The sequence below is a fragment of the Manihot esculenta genome, chromosome 1 (genome assembly GCF_001659605.2).
Source record: "Manihot esculenta cultivar AM560-2 chromosome 1, M.esculenta_v8, whole genome shotgun sequence".
Lineage (NCBI taxonomy): Eukaryota > Viridiplantae > Streptophyta > Magnoliopsida > Malpighiales > Euphorbiaceae > Manihot > Manihot esculenta.
The window spans coordinates 42105148-42119711 of NC_035161.2; the positions used below are offsets into that span (position 1 = coordinate 42105148).

Here is a 14564-nt window from a genome sequence, read left to right on the forward strand (position 1 = left end):
TTATGTCTCAAGCTATTATTTAAAATATCACGAGATCTACAATTTTTGTAAATGTTTGGTGCATGTACCCTATCATGCACATCTCACGTGTGCGTAGCGATCAAACTAAGTTGTCAACTGTGGCCCCGTGAAGCCATGTGGCCAAATGATCTCATTAAAGTTTCGTGTCTGATTTATGTGGCATGAGCCTCGATGACTAAACTCTTTGCATGATTCGGGTTATTCCTTGTTTTTTCTCTCAACTCGTGCACCGGTCCCGACCATATATCAAATTTTCAGCAAGAGGCCAGTTTTCGCCTCAAAAGCTATTTAGCAGGCCATCAAAATATCAAAAGTATAACTTTAACTAAAAGAGAGCTCTCATAAATGCCACAATGAACTCCCAAAGGCATAACCAATGCCGCTGGTTCCCTTGCTTAACATTTACAAAGCAAGTTCGTTGCAATCTCCAATAGCGAAGTGGGTAACCTAACCTAAAGAGATCTGCCTCCTGGTGACTGCTTAGCAGAATGAACAGGAAGATAGTTTCTGCGCTCAAAAACCTTCCATGGCATTCAAGAAAATCGCCGACCTCCCAAGTTCAGGGTTTGTAACAAGCGTCCAGATCAGCCATTGTAGTGCTTGCAGCTTTTGAACCTCAAGTAACAAATAAATTTGTGAGAAGGGATACATGGCTAGTTGGTTGTCGGTTACATGAACTGGATGCAACTTTTCTTATTGACATCTCGTGAAGTGAGAAAAATTCCATACAAGCAATTCAATTATGTAGCCAACTTTTTTACACTTTTCTGACCTGGAGAGGAGTCATGATAGTAGTTGATGCTCATAAAAGACCTGTGATTCTTTTGTCCCCAGTGGAAAAGAAATGGAAAAATGAAACAAAATAATCACCTTCAATAATCAGAAGAAAGGGGAAGTCAGCAGGGAAAGCTTATATCCAAGTTCATTGCTCAACAAACTTGCTAATTTCCTGTACGATTTTGGCAAAAAAATTTCCTGTATGACAAGTCAATAGCAAAATGCACGGTGAAAATTAAAAAAACAAGCGTTATATTGAAAACTAGGGCTTTTTGCAAAATTAGGGGTGGAAGAAAAATTATTTGTGAATTTAGGGTTGAAAAAAAATTATTTGTGGATTTGAAGTTGAAATGTCAGGTGGTAGCCGAAAAGAGAGGCTGGCGCCTATTTGATAGGCGCCAGAGCCTGGCGCCAGCCATTCTTTTTTTTTTTTAAGAATGGCCTGGCGTTTTTTTAAATTTTTTTATTTATTAAAATATTATAATTATATTAATTAATTAATATATGAGTATATAAATATTTAAAATTATAAAAATTAAATTTATTTTTATTGGACTGCTATTATGCAGTCGTACATGATCACAGAATAATATTAATGTTCTAATATTTTGGAGAGTTATGAAATATATTATTATATAATTTAATAACCGCGAGACTTTTCTCACTTTAGGGGAAGTTAAACTCGAAAAAGTGAAATGGGCCTAAGGTCTCGGAAACCCACTTCATTTAGCCGGTCCAGTATCTTCGATCCTGACCCAGACAGATACGGGGCAGATCGGACTGCCCGCGAGTCTAGGTCCAGCACGAGAAGTCCAGCCCGGTAACGTGACTTGAAGAAGGACAGAAAACCCAGTTAATTCGTAGCTCTGTCCACATGCGTGCTGGACGAATTAAATGGCCACCTGACATGAAGCGTACTAGCGATCTAAGCACTTTCGATTGTAATTAGATAATATTAGATATTTTTATAATAATAAATATTTTTTATAATTTTAATATATTAATATATTAATATTTAATAAATTTTATTATTAATTTTTAAATAAAAAATTATTGTAATATATAATTTTATAATTATAAAATTAATATTATGCTGCGATTAGATATATAAAAACAATTCGATTGTAATTAGATATATAAAAATAATTCAATAATGTTGTATATATTTATTTAATAATAAAATTTTTTATTATTTTAATAAATTAATACAATAATATTATTATTAAATAATATCAATAATTTTTTAATTATATAATAATGTTATTTTATAATTTTACAAATTACTCAAATTTTATAAAAAAAAAAATTAAAAAAAAAAATAATGGTCTGCCGCCACGGGGCGCCGGGCTATTTTTATTTAAAAAAAAAAAGGCTGGCGCCTGTCAAATAGGCGCTGGAATCTCTTTTCGGCTGCAACATGGCAGTCCAACCCCAAATCCATAAATAATTTTTCTCCAACCCTAAATCCACAAATAATTCTTCTCACACCACCCCTAATTTTGCAAAAAGCCCTGAAAACTATACATGGTTGGTTGGATTAAATACGCAAGTAGCAGTGAAGCTCAAACTAATCCACCCATCTATTTTCAGGAGACAAAAACTAATAAAAGCTAGCTGTCGTGATTGCAGTATTCTGCAGCTCATACTATCACTTAAAGCAGAATGCTGAATCGTAACTTGACTCCTCCAAACTATAATATTTCAGATGATAACTAAGGAGGTTAAGTCTACCAAGGAACAGAACGAAGTGACATATTTCTAGACTTTGTCCAGAGCACAATGGTAGTGTTAAGGACCACAGAGTGTTGGAACAAACAAAGACAGAACAAGCAACTTCATAGCATCATTCTTCACAATTTAAAACTTGAAGCCTATGATATGTGAATAGAAAAATAAAATCTTTAAGTTGAAAAGTGAAATGAATTGGTAATTATAACTTCAAAGTATGATCTGAAATCCATAAGCAAAAAAAAAAAAAAAAAAGGTGCAAATGAATTCTGAATCAAGAGTGCATGCACAAATCACATGCACGCTGAAAGCAAAATCTTTGCACTAAGAAAAGGGATAAAAGAATATCAAATGCAGCAATATAAAACAAGTATATCCTAACATAACATTTCAAAGTCAGTTCATCATCAAATTCATTGAGCAAAAGAGGAAAATCACCATGTACATTTTTTATTGAAATTGCATAGAAATGATATATGTTCAACAATCAACATAAACTCTACCTGCCATGAATTCTACAAAGCTGAAAGTACAACAGTTATTTAAAAAATAGAAATAGAATAAACTTAAGATTCTGTTTTACCTTGAATACAACTTTGGGAATGCCCATTGAACAATATCCACAACCACAAAATCTTCTTCAATATAAGGATGCGATATTCCTCCTTACAGCATCAATTAAACATTCAAAGAAAGACAAAAATCGTGCAATGATCAACCATAAAAATGTTGAGATAAAACAATAACAAGAATCAAAATGAACGAGAAATTTTTCAAGTACCCGACCACAGAACTGAAAGAATCAAATTCATCAAGCATCAGCCTTCTTGTCTCCAGCATGATAGTAGCTAAGGTACCATCGCACAAACTTCTTCAAACCTGTCTGCAGATCTGTCGTGGGCTTATAACCAAGTTCCCTTTGAGCTGAACTAATATTGGCATGTGTAAATTGAACATCCCCATTTCTTGGCAACTTCATAATATTCCTCTTGGCCTTCACTTTCAAAAGCCTTTCCAAAATCCCCACAAGATCAGTAACAGGCACAGGAGATGTATTTCCCAAATTGAAAACCCTCAATTGTGCTGGCCCCTTCTTCTTCCCTCCACTCCCAGTACTCTTCTCTGCAGTATCTAAGGACACCAAGCAACCCTTCACAATATCGTCTATGTAGGTAAAATCCCTAGCAACGGTCCCATGATTGGCTGCTTCAAAAATGGGTATACTCTTCCCTTTCAAAATATCTCTTGTGAAAAAAAAGTAAGCCATATCCGGCCTACCCCATGGCCCATAAACGGTGAAAAATCGCAACCCAGTAAGGGAAAGACCGTAGATATAATTGTAAGTGTGTGCAATTTCCTCTCCAGCCTTTTTAGTAGCAGCATACAAACTAGCAGGTTGATCAGTTCTATCTTTTTCAGAGAAGGGTACTTTTGTATTAAGTCCATAAACTGAACTAGAAGACGCCCATACAATTGCAGGCTGTGGATTTGCATTTTTACAAACTTCTAATAAACTAACAAAACCAGCAATGTTGCTATGCACATAAGAGCTGGGGTTTTCCATTGCATACCTAACCCCAGCTTGGGCAGCCAAATGCATCACATGTGTAAATTGCACAAGTTCAAACAGCTTCTTCAACAATGCTACGTCATTTATGTCTCCTTCCACAATATAAACCCCAGTGCGTTCAAGAAGCGCTTGGCGAGCTCGTTTCAAGGATGGATCATAGTAATGGTTAAAATTGTCAAGTCCCAGAACGCCATCACCGCGGCGTTTCAGAGCTGCAGAAATGTGTGTCCCAACGAACCCGGCTGCGCCAGTGACGAGTACAGAGAACCCATTTCGAGAGCGGATTCTGGCGGACGCTCGGACCCGTTTTTCCCAGGCAGAGCCGCCCCAGGAACTCCGAAGAGAGCGGCGGGATAGATCGGACTGTGAAGGATTGGCGGATGATGAAGGGGATCGATAAAAGAAGAGGAAAATCAAGCCAATAAAGACAAAAGACCAAAATGTGAGTTTAGCTAGAGATGAAGTCCACCTGACTCGGTTATATGTGTATGGAGATTTGTCTATCTTGAATTTGCCTGGCGTTGATGGAATGTGGTCAAGATGGGACATTCCAAAGTGAAAATGTAAATTTCTCAATCTGAGGGGTTAGGTTCCAATATCTGGAGATTGGTGGTGGTGAGGAAGAAAGATCCCGGTGGGTTTCTTGCTTTAGAGCTGTTATTTCATGTTCTGGGGTCGGATGGGTACAAGGAAAAAGGAATCTCCTTTTCTGGTTTCTTGGAGATGGGGTGGTGGTGAAGTTTCTGTTTTGGGCTTATAGTCTTGCACAGGGACACCTTTCTGATGATTTTGTTTAGCAAATGGAGATGAGAGAGCGCTAGGGATGGTGAGGGGGCACACACAGTACACAGTTTTAAAACTTTGGGTAATGTGACCTGAAAAAGCCACAGTTGGCTTGGCCTCCTGCTTAAAATTACCCATAAAAGGTGATCTTTTTAATATTGAAAATTATCAGAAATTGGTATATCTCAGATCAATAAATTGCAACTACTGGTGCTGGCAAGTCAAGCCTGTCTATCCAATTTCTTTCTAATGGAGTTCAATTTCATTGGCTAACATGACAGCCTTTCTCTGTGGGGCATCCAATTCTCAGATACCCTCCCTTTTTTTAAAGGCATGCTTAGTGTTGTGTGGGATTTTCTTTATTTGGGAATGGGATTTGAGGATTTGCATGGATTGGAGATGGAAGTATAGATCTTCATCGTTTATTATCCGATGCCCATTAATTTTTTTTTTTGAAAAAAAATTGAAATTTAATTCAACAGCTTATCATCTTAAAGTTCATCTGGTATAAAATAAATTTATGTCCGTTAATCACTTTGGTGCAGCAGTGTACTGGACAGTGTTATCCATCTTTAGCCAAAAATAAGCTTCAGCACCAATGAATATAAGTATCTGTGGCGTTAATTGTGGGATTACTTTCTATTTTCTTCTTAAATAATATTGGCAATTATATAACTTTACAAGTGTATGACACTGACTTGCTTTTTGGTCTTTGATTGGCTGTTTATCTTATTCGCACTCTGACATCAAAATAATTCAATAATCACCAAGTGTTTGTAATTATGCATTGGTGGGTCTTGATACCATTTTTTGTACAAGTGTTCTGACTATAATTATGCCTCATAATTCAATTTTTTAAGCTTTGAGGTCTAGTAAATATTTGTATTACTCAACTCTATTCATATAAAGGAAGAGAGATAAAAGAAACTATGAATTTATCATTTTCGTTATAATTATTATTTAAAAAACCTTTTTATATATGTTGAAGAAAAAGAAGTTAATTCTTTAAGACAAACTTGAAATGAAGGCAAGAGTACCTTTCCAGTGGATCCTCATTTATATCTTAGATTGCAATTTATGTTAGGTTAGTAGCATGTGGGTGGGTATATGGCCAGATTATTACAGGATCACAAGCAAAAACCTTGTTTACTTACTCTGGAACTTCAATTTAACTATGCATAAAGAAGAGTAATGTCAAAGAAAATCATATAGCCTTTAGCTAATTGGTGCTTCTATAAATCATGTCATTATTCTCGCACATTTCTTCAACATAATCAATCAAGTATCTTTGACAAATCTACTGCTGAATATTTTCAATCCTATGATGATAATTTTCTTGTTTTGCTCACCGAGTTTTCTAGTTATTTTTACTTAAATTTTGGGAGAACAACAAAAATGGCAGATTCCACACATTTCTGTCACTAGGTTCCAAGTTGCAAAGATACCAAGAACATTTCTTTGCTTTAGGTCATTGAACTGTTTTATTTTTTATTTTATTCATTTTCACTTTTAAATTTTAAATTCAGGACGTCATTGAGTTATTAAATTTATTTAACTCTAATTAAAACTCAAACTTAAAAAAAAATAATTGATGTCAATGATCTACAACTCATTTGCGATCCTTCTTAGTCAGGTAAATGATTAGTATACATTTTGAAGGAAAATGAAAAGAAATAAATCTCTAGACAACTCCAACCACCAACCCATGTGACAAATCTGTCAAAAAATACAATGCACAAGGGCTACACGTCTTAATAATCCCTTCCTTTAACTTTTATGTAAATTGGCATCGTGCTCCATGCCTCAGAAATTAATGGCAGATGGGACTGCAAGTATATGATTCCAGAGACTTTGAAGGACAGAACAAGCACCTTCCTCCTAGCTTCGTTGCTGACTGGGCACTCACGTGAATGTCAAGCCCTCGCTTTCTAGACACCACCTGAAAGTTTATGAAGAATCTAAGCCAATGACCCCAAATATTACTCATTTGAAGTTAAAAATCAATGGCGTGAGATTTTTTCTTTTTTTAATTTTTATTGAAGATATAAAGGCTTGCATTAACAGGAAACAGGCCTCAGGCCCATACAAGTACATCTACTCCAGAGGGCAGCATCAACTTGTTTCACAAACCAATCAAGTATTGAACATCTTCTTATGGATTTAAAGAGAAAACTTTCAGTGGTTATGTTCAAGCATTCACTGGGCAATCGATGCGAGTAACACTTGCCATGCAAAAAATATAAAGAACCAACAACAGCTTTTCCTTTAAATGATCCAAGTCTGGGGAACAAAGATAACAATTCAAACTCACTGCATAAATAATGGGGAATAAAATTTATATATAGGTTGCTTCCACATTGCAATAGTTGCAGTGACACGGTGGGTAAATCCTATCTCTCCTGTATTAATTACGAAAGTTGAAGTGCGGCTCAATGCTTATTGCTTAGTGAACCTTTCAAGGACTTCAAAGTAGTCTGGGAAAGTTTTTCTTGTGCACCCAGGGTCCTTGATTGTGACCGGAACATCCCCACAGGCAGCAAGGGAGAACGCCATGGCCATTCTGTGATCATCATACGTATCAATCTCTGCAATGTTTAGTTTCTCAGGTGGAGTGATCACACAGTAATCTGGTCCCTCTTCAACTGTTGCCCCCAACTGAAATTTGAAGGCCAAATGTCATTTACAGCGAAATATAAACTAAGGATTTTTTTTTCCCAATAAAATCAGTTGAGTTAAAACTGCCAGAAACTAACCTTTCTGAGCTCTGTGCAAATCGCAACCATCCGTTCAGTTTCTTTTACTCTCCAACTGGCCACTGCAAATAAGAGAAATCAAGAGATTGGAATAAAGTTATCTACAAGTATATGTGAATCCTCCTAATACTCTGTGCAGATGAGAAGATAACAAATATTTAAATATTTTAATAACTTCAAATATCTACATAAGCTTAAACGTCTACATAAGCTTAAACGTGGGAGCTCAAACTGTTCTGCCTTCAGAAGCTTCATCCTTCATGAGGTGAAGCTTCCTAATCCTTGGGCCCAGGACCCAAGAAATGGGATTCAAATTATTTAGAGTCCAATTACATTCATTACCATTTTCCATAATGAGAAGCTAAAGCCATTTCTGATGAGCCACCAAATAAGAATCCGTTTTATTGTTTATGGACTGCAATGTCATTTATGTAAAGTATTATAAGACTACAATTAGCAAAACTTTGCAGGACAAACTATACCGTCTCTAATGGCAGTAGGACCATCAGCGAAAAGTGCAACCACGGCCAGCGTCATGGCAACATCCGGCATTTTATTCATGTTGACATCAATAGCGCGCAAGTGTTTTTCACTAGGAGAACTGCGTGGTGGTCCAGTGACAGTAACACTGTTCTCTGTCCAGGTAACTTTAGCTCCCATTTTCTCCAGAACCTCAGCAAACTTTACATCCCCCTTGATTTTCATAAAGATAAGGAAACAAAGTGAGTTAGTTTGGTAAATGTACACGTAAAAAGAACATTTTTCAAATCTTCCAACCATCAAAAAGCAATGGATGAATTCACAAGGGTGAGATACCTGCAAACTGCTTGTCCCACAACCTTCAACAGTGACCGTTCCACCAGTAATTGCTGCACCAGCCAGGAAGTAACTGGCACTTGAAGCATCACCTTCAACAAATGAATTTCCAGGAGACCTGATTGATTTCTCAGGTTGTTACTTTTCAGTGAAACAACGGACTATAAACTTGCAGATCTATTTATACTGAAAAACCTACTTGTATTTTTGACCTCCACGAATGAAGAAACGATCCCAGCTACCAGTGTGTTTGACAGTGACTCCATATCGTTCCATGAGCTTCAAAGTCATCTCAACATACGGAATGGATATCAGTTTATCAATAATCTCAATTTCTACATCTCCGAGAGCAAGAGGAGCTGCCATGAGCAAAGCAGTCAAGTATTGACTACTAATTGATCCAGAAAGCTTAACCTGAAAAAGAAGATACAAGAAATGATAATTAAGAATGACAAAATTTCATAGAAGTGAAGTAAACACAGAAATGAGACAATAAGTTCACAATACCATCAAGCAGGAAAATAGAAATGAAGGAAACAGACAGGACAACCAAGTTCATTGCCCAATGTTAAAGCAAAAGTTTTAAGATTATATTTCCTTTTTTTCTAATTCTTAAAAACAGAAAGAAAAAAAAAACTCAAGATGGCAACTGAAGAACATGGATAACCTTACTAGACAAATGGAGAATGATTTACTTGAAAGATGTTTCAAATTCAAATTTCTCATTCAAGATGAACATCTTAATTTAGGATAAATAACTAAAAGAAAGAAACAGCAAATGCATCTAGCTCACTTAACTTTTCTTTTTTCCCATTAAGACCATTTTAATGATTCTGATCAACAAATAGCAATCACTGGCTGCCAGCGTACAGCTGTTTATCATACTGCTCTTTGTACGCATAATCAGCAGTAAAGTTTATAGTGACAGAGACACAATATACCTGTAATACCCAGCTAGACTCCGGTATCGGAATTCCTACCGTCCGGTGGAATCTCGGATGTCGGAAGCCTCTAGTAGGGTAAAACCATGTTTTTATATAATGTTTTAATGTGTTTTATGTTTTAAGCATGAAAGAAAATGAGTTTTTGCATGAAAATAGCTTTGGAGGAAAACTCAGGTTCGGCCGCCGAACATGCATGCGTTGCGGGTGTGCTTTAGGCCCCCGAAAGCATAAGTGAGGGAAGTCCAGGTTCGGCCGCCGAATCTCAAGTTCGGCCGCCGAACATGGCATGCATGCGGAGGCACATTCGGCCCCCGAACGTGGTCTGGCCAGCCACTATAAAAGGGTCCCTTAGCCGAAAACGGGCGAGCTTTTTCCCCTATTTTCGGCCAAGGTGAGTCTCCGCCGTCCCTCACCCATTTTTGATGTTCTTCCTCTAAATCTCTCAAGATTTTCACTTGTTTTCACGTTGTTTTGAAGATTTGAGCTTTTGAGCAAAGTTTTGGAGCTTGGAAGTTCAAGGACCCAAATCTCTCCCAACTTCGAGTTTAGGTCGTCTCTCTCTCTATCTTCAAGAGTTAAGAGCCGATCTTAAGCTCATTGCATGTTTTAAGTAAGTTTTCAGTAGATCTATGGGATAGAATGCATGTTTAGGTTATGGTTATGGTTATGTTTTTGGAGTTTATGGGTATAAATGTATGTTCATGAACAATGTGAGCTTCTTGATGTGTTGTAGATGGGGTTTATATTGGTTTGAGGCCCCTAGGAACATGTATGCTTGTGTTTGTGTGTTGTAGAATAGGTTTGATGCATGTTGGAAAGTTTTGGAGGCGAAATGTGCAAAGGGAGCCAAGTTTCTGCCCTTTGGCAGAAACCAGGTTCGGCAGCCGAAGGACTTTCGGCCGCCAAACATGGCTGGGGAGGCAGCCTTTCGGCTGCCGAAGCTTGCCCCCGAAAGGGAGACTTTCGTCTCTGTCTGGGAGTTTCGGCCGCCGAAAGTGCCGCCGAACATGCATGAGTTTCGTCTCTGTCTGGGAGTTTCGGCCGCCGAAGGTGCCGCCGAACCTGCCCGACTTTCGGCTCTGGAAGGACTTTCGGCCGCCGAACCTGCCGCCGAAAGTGCCCTGTCCAGGCCTTCTTTGCATGTTTTTGTATGGTTGTTTCATGATGTTTTAGGGGGTTTTTGGGGAGTAGTTTATAGTTATGTTCAGGTATGTTTGGTCCCTCATTTGAGTCCACCTGTGTAGGTTCGGACCCGAGGAACCGAGAACCCCAGCAGTGAGTTCAGCTGCTTCGGTGTTGTCAGAGTCAGCCAGAGGTGAGTGGAACTAAACTTAATCTTTTAAATTAAATGTTTTATCATGTTTCATGCATCATGATTATGCAATAGGATGATTGCATTAGTTTCCACGAATATGCCGCATTGCATCGATTGTTGTTGATGTGGGTGAATATTGGATAACCCAATTAGTCCATGACAGGAAGACCAGGACCCCATTCTACGGCCTGGCACGGTTATGGGACTCGAAGACCAGGAGCCCAGAGGAGGCCCTGGGGTAAATGGTAAGTAATGTATGTTATGACAGGAAGACCAGGACCCCATGCTACGGCCTGGCACAGAGTTAGCTTGGACTAATTGGTGACAAGTTCACCCAACCCTTATGTGAATTGTCTGTGTTATGATGCATTTCATTGGAGCATAGTGTTAATATGTTTTATAGTTCTGCTCACTGGGCTTTTAGCTCACCCCTCTCCCTTTACCCCCAGGCTTGCAGGTACAGTATAGAGCAGGAGTCCGGATAGAGTAAAGAAGTTATGTTTATGTAATAGCTAGCAATGGACATGATCAGATTGTAATGTAATGTCTTAATCAGTATAGATATGTAATGAGATGATGTTTATGGATTATTAGAGGTGTGCTTGACCATAGAATGTTGTTATCCCTTGTAATACATGATCTTAGAGATTTTATGTCTTTTATGTAAACCAACTCGACATATGTTATGTCACCCATTTGGGGGCACTGATGAGATCCCACTGAGGGATCAATGTTATGGTTATGTTATAGTGCATGCACAGGTTGAGTTGGCATAAGAATGAAAAGAAAAGTTTTAATTTTTATGTATGTTGTTGATCATGTATGGGATTAAGCAGGTTCACAAGATGCATGTTAGGCTTGCTACGGGTCCCAGCGGCCTTAAGTCGACCCGGATCCTAGCGCCGGTAGCGGTCCGATTTTCGGGTCGTTACAATACCTCAATCCTTTCTTACATCCATAATAAGCTGACAGAACTTAAAGCTGACTTCTAATGATTAGAACATAGATTGCAGCATTGCCAGAAATAGACAAAGAAACAACAATTGATCAAACACATTAAACAATATATTAATATATTATAAGATGATAGCAATTGCACCTTTCCCCCAGGAAGGCCTCCTTTTCCATTTACATGAACAGGTGGACAGTTTGTAGAAGAACATTCAATATCTGCTCCAAGCTGCTTAAGACCAGCAACCAAATCTCCAATTGGTCTCTCTCGCATTCGTGGAACCCCATCAAGTATGTAGCTGAAGCATTTTGAAAGGTTAATTGCAACACACACACACAGAGAGAGAGAGAGAGTGAGAGAGAGAGAGAGAGAGAGAGAGAGAGCAAAACAAAACAACACCGAAACTAAAGAGCAGAGAAGGCAGTGGACACCATATAGAAAGGGGCATACTCATCACAAGTGTGTGACATTTGATCATTGCACTCAACTGAAAAAATATAATTGCACAACCCTAAGCCAACTATCCTAGAAACAATTTTCATACAAATGCTCAAGTTGCAAAAAGATTAGAACAAGGTTATCCTGGGTTTGCAACCCATGAGAATACCAAATTCTTATGGTTATTCCAGTGGCATTACAGAGAATATCATATGAAATGGCAACTTTCTCAAAATTGTATCCACATATCCAGTGTGATTCCTGATTTATGCTTGAAACTTCCAAGTTGGAGGTATCAGGTCTGCATCCAACTTGAATTCAAATAGAGTTGGGCAACTCAATAAGTTATAAAAGAGCAATTCCATTAACCATTTCAATAGGGTCAAAGTTGAAAATTTCCACATACATTGGTTAAAGGCAGCATAAATAGTGGAAAGGGAGGAAGATAAACACCTTGAATTTCCACCTGCTGCAGTAACAGCAGCTGTCAATGGGCGCATTGCTGTTCCTGCATTTCCAAGGAAAAGTTCAACATTCTTTGATTTTCTACCCACTGGAAAATGACCTCCACAACCTTCTACAACAGCTCGTTTCAGTTGACTATTGTCTTCCACATGCAAGCCAAGTGTTCTCAGTGCACCAAGCATGTAATGAACATCATCACTATTCAGCAAGTTGTCAACAACAGTTGTGCCCTGAATTATAGATGAAGGCACAATAAATGATCACTCCACTCTCTCTTGTTTGTACAAAAGTTATAACAGCCAAAATTTGAAGCCAATTAATTGTACACTGATGCCAAATGAATGACAGCAATTACAAACAAGCAACTACACAAAGAAAATCTTAAGCAAACTACATAGAAAAATCCTTCTGGAAATTATTAGATACTGAAAGCCAGTTAAAGTTGGAAACGCAAATTTACTTCTTTTTCAAAATTTTGCATCAACTTAGCATAGCTCATGAATTCTTTTTTGAGACCACAAACTAAAAATTATAAGCACCTAAGAAAGAAAAATCATGCATTCTCTTTTTAATGATGCAATAAAATTTTTTAATGAGATCTAATAGAAAAATTGATTGCATTATATTGCATTTCATATCTTGAATCATAATCTTGCTAGGAAGAAACTATTCTTTACACTCCCTCTATAGTCTCTCAAACAGAAAAACAACACTTCAATCCCAAACGCAATGCACCAACTAAATATCATTTTCATCAGAAAGGAGGGGGGGGCGGGAATCCTTGACCCTTCAAATTCTATTAAGCTCGCATCATACGATGCTGTAATGACAATTATTTTAATCACAATATCTGAAAAAAAGAAAAAGTCGTTTTCCTTTTCCCGAGTTCCTAAAAAATGAAAAAGAAGGAAATAGCTAGAATACGATATTGCCCAAGAATACAAAAACATTCATACCTCAGAGAGAGCAGCGAGAAGGAGAATCCGATTGGACAGCGACTTGGAACCCGGCAACGTGACGACACCGGATATTTCGTTAATGGGTTGCAAGACTATCTCTGGTGCCGTTGAAGGCTTTTCTGCTGTGGCGACTGAAGCTGAAACTCTAACAGGAGTCACCTTCACGGTACCAGCTGTACAATCAGGCTTTCTTCGGCAGTGCTTTAAACCCCAAGAAACTGAAGACCCCTTAAGCTGTGATCTAAATGAAATTGAAGAGACACTTTTGGGGGTTTGTGGATTAAAGAGATCGGGGAAAGTACAATTAGTCTGAGCTCCATTGCAGATTTTGCTCAACTGCGCCATTTCTCTGCTTCTTCCTCCCCTTCTCTGTCTTGTTTTTTTCTGCTTTAAAGAAGATAATTTGGGAAGAAGGCGTTTATGTGTAACGACTTTTGTGTAGTTGTTGTACTGAACCAAAAGGGTATTCACCCACCAACCTTGTTCAGCTTGTTAACTCGTTTTATTTTCAATGAAGGGTTGGTCTCACTCTCCCTGGCGATTTGTGTTATCTGCGGTTGATTAAATGTGGTAATGCTGCTTTTTGGGGTTTATATGTAAAGAAAATTTTGCTTGCGGATAGTTTTGTAATTTAAGCGCCAGATGGCAAAACAATTCAAGAGATGGGTTGGTGATGATGCAGGGTGAGATTTTGGGGGATGGTCTAATTTGGGAATTTTAACAGCGGCAAAAGACTCTCACCAACTCCCGTGGAGACGTACCAACCCCGCTAAGGGTTTAGCTAATATACGGACGACTTTACCAATTTACTTAAAGTTCCACCAGTTAATTGACGCCAGGTCAGCCATCCAATGGTGCAGTTTGGTGAGTTTGTGCCCAACGACCAAGAAGTAGGTTTGTAAGCACAAGAAAACAAAAGCAAGCATGTTTCGTGGGCCCATGTAGTAGGTGGCTGGCTCCAGTTTTAACTTTTAAGAGCATCAACTGGAGTGCGTGGGTTTGGTAAGCCTTTAGTGAACCTGAGTCGCTTCTCTACCAGGAGC

The 14564-nt window shown here is 38.2% G+C and overlaps 2 protein-coding genes across 11 annotated transcripts; both read right to left on the reverse strand.

Annotated features, from left to right (window-relative positions):
* Nucleotides 1–328: 328 nt before the first annotated feature.
* LOC110616126 (UDP-glucuronate 4-epimerase 3) lies at nt 329–5024 on the reverse strand. 10 transcript variants are annotated; one of them, XM_043949865.1, is made up of 3 exons: nt 3110–5024; nt 794–842; nt 329–627 (listed from the first exon to the last, which is right to left on the reverse strand). In XM_043949865.1, the coding sequence occupies exon 1, from the start codon at nt 4643–4645 to the stop codon at nt 3338–3340; it is 1308 nt and encodes a 435-aa protein (XP_043805800.1). In that variant the 5' UTR covers nt 4646–5024; the 3' UTR covers nt 329–627; nt 794–842; nt 3110–3337. The 10 variants fall into 10 exon arrangements, with proteins under 10 accessions (XP_043805800.1, XP_021614170.1, XP_043805797.1 ...); XM_021758478.2 differs by having other exon boundaries at nt 794–891; XM_043949862.1 differs by lacking the exon at nt 794–842 and adding an exon at nt 892–970.
* A 2095-nt stretch (nt 5025–7119) lies between these two features.
* Nucleotides 7120–14187, reverse strand: LOC110616115 (3-phosphoshikimate 1-carboxyvinyltransferase 2). Its single transcript, XM_021758443.2, has 8 exons — nt 13519–14187; nt 12551–12792; nt 11807–11957; nt 8648–8862; nt 8449–8566; nt 8115–8325; nt 7633–7694; nt 7120–7534 (listed from the first exon to the last, which is right to left on the reverse strand). Exons 1-8 carry the CDS (start codon nt 13864–13866, stop codon nt 7316–7318), a joined length of 1566 nt encoding a protein of 521 aa, XP_021614135.1. The 5' UTR covers nt 13867–14187; the 3' UTR covers nt 7120–7315.
* Between the last annotated feature and the right edge of the window lie 377 nt (nt 14188–14564).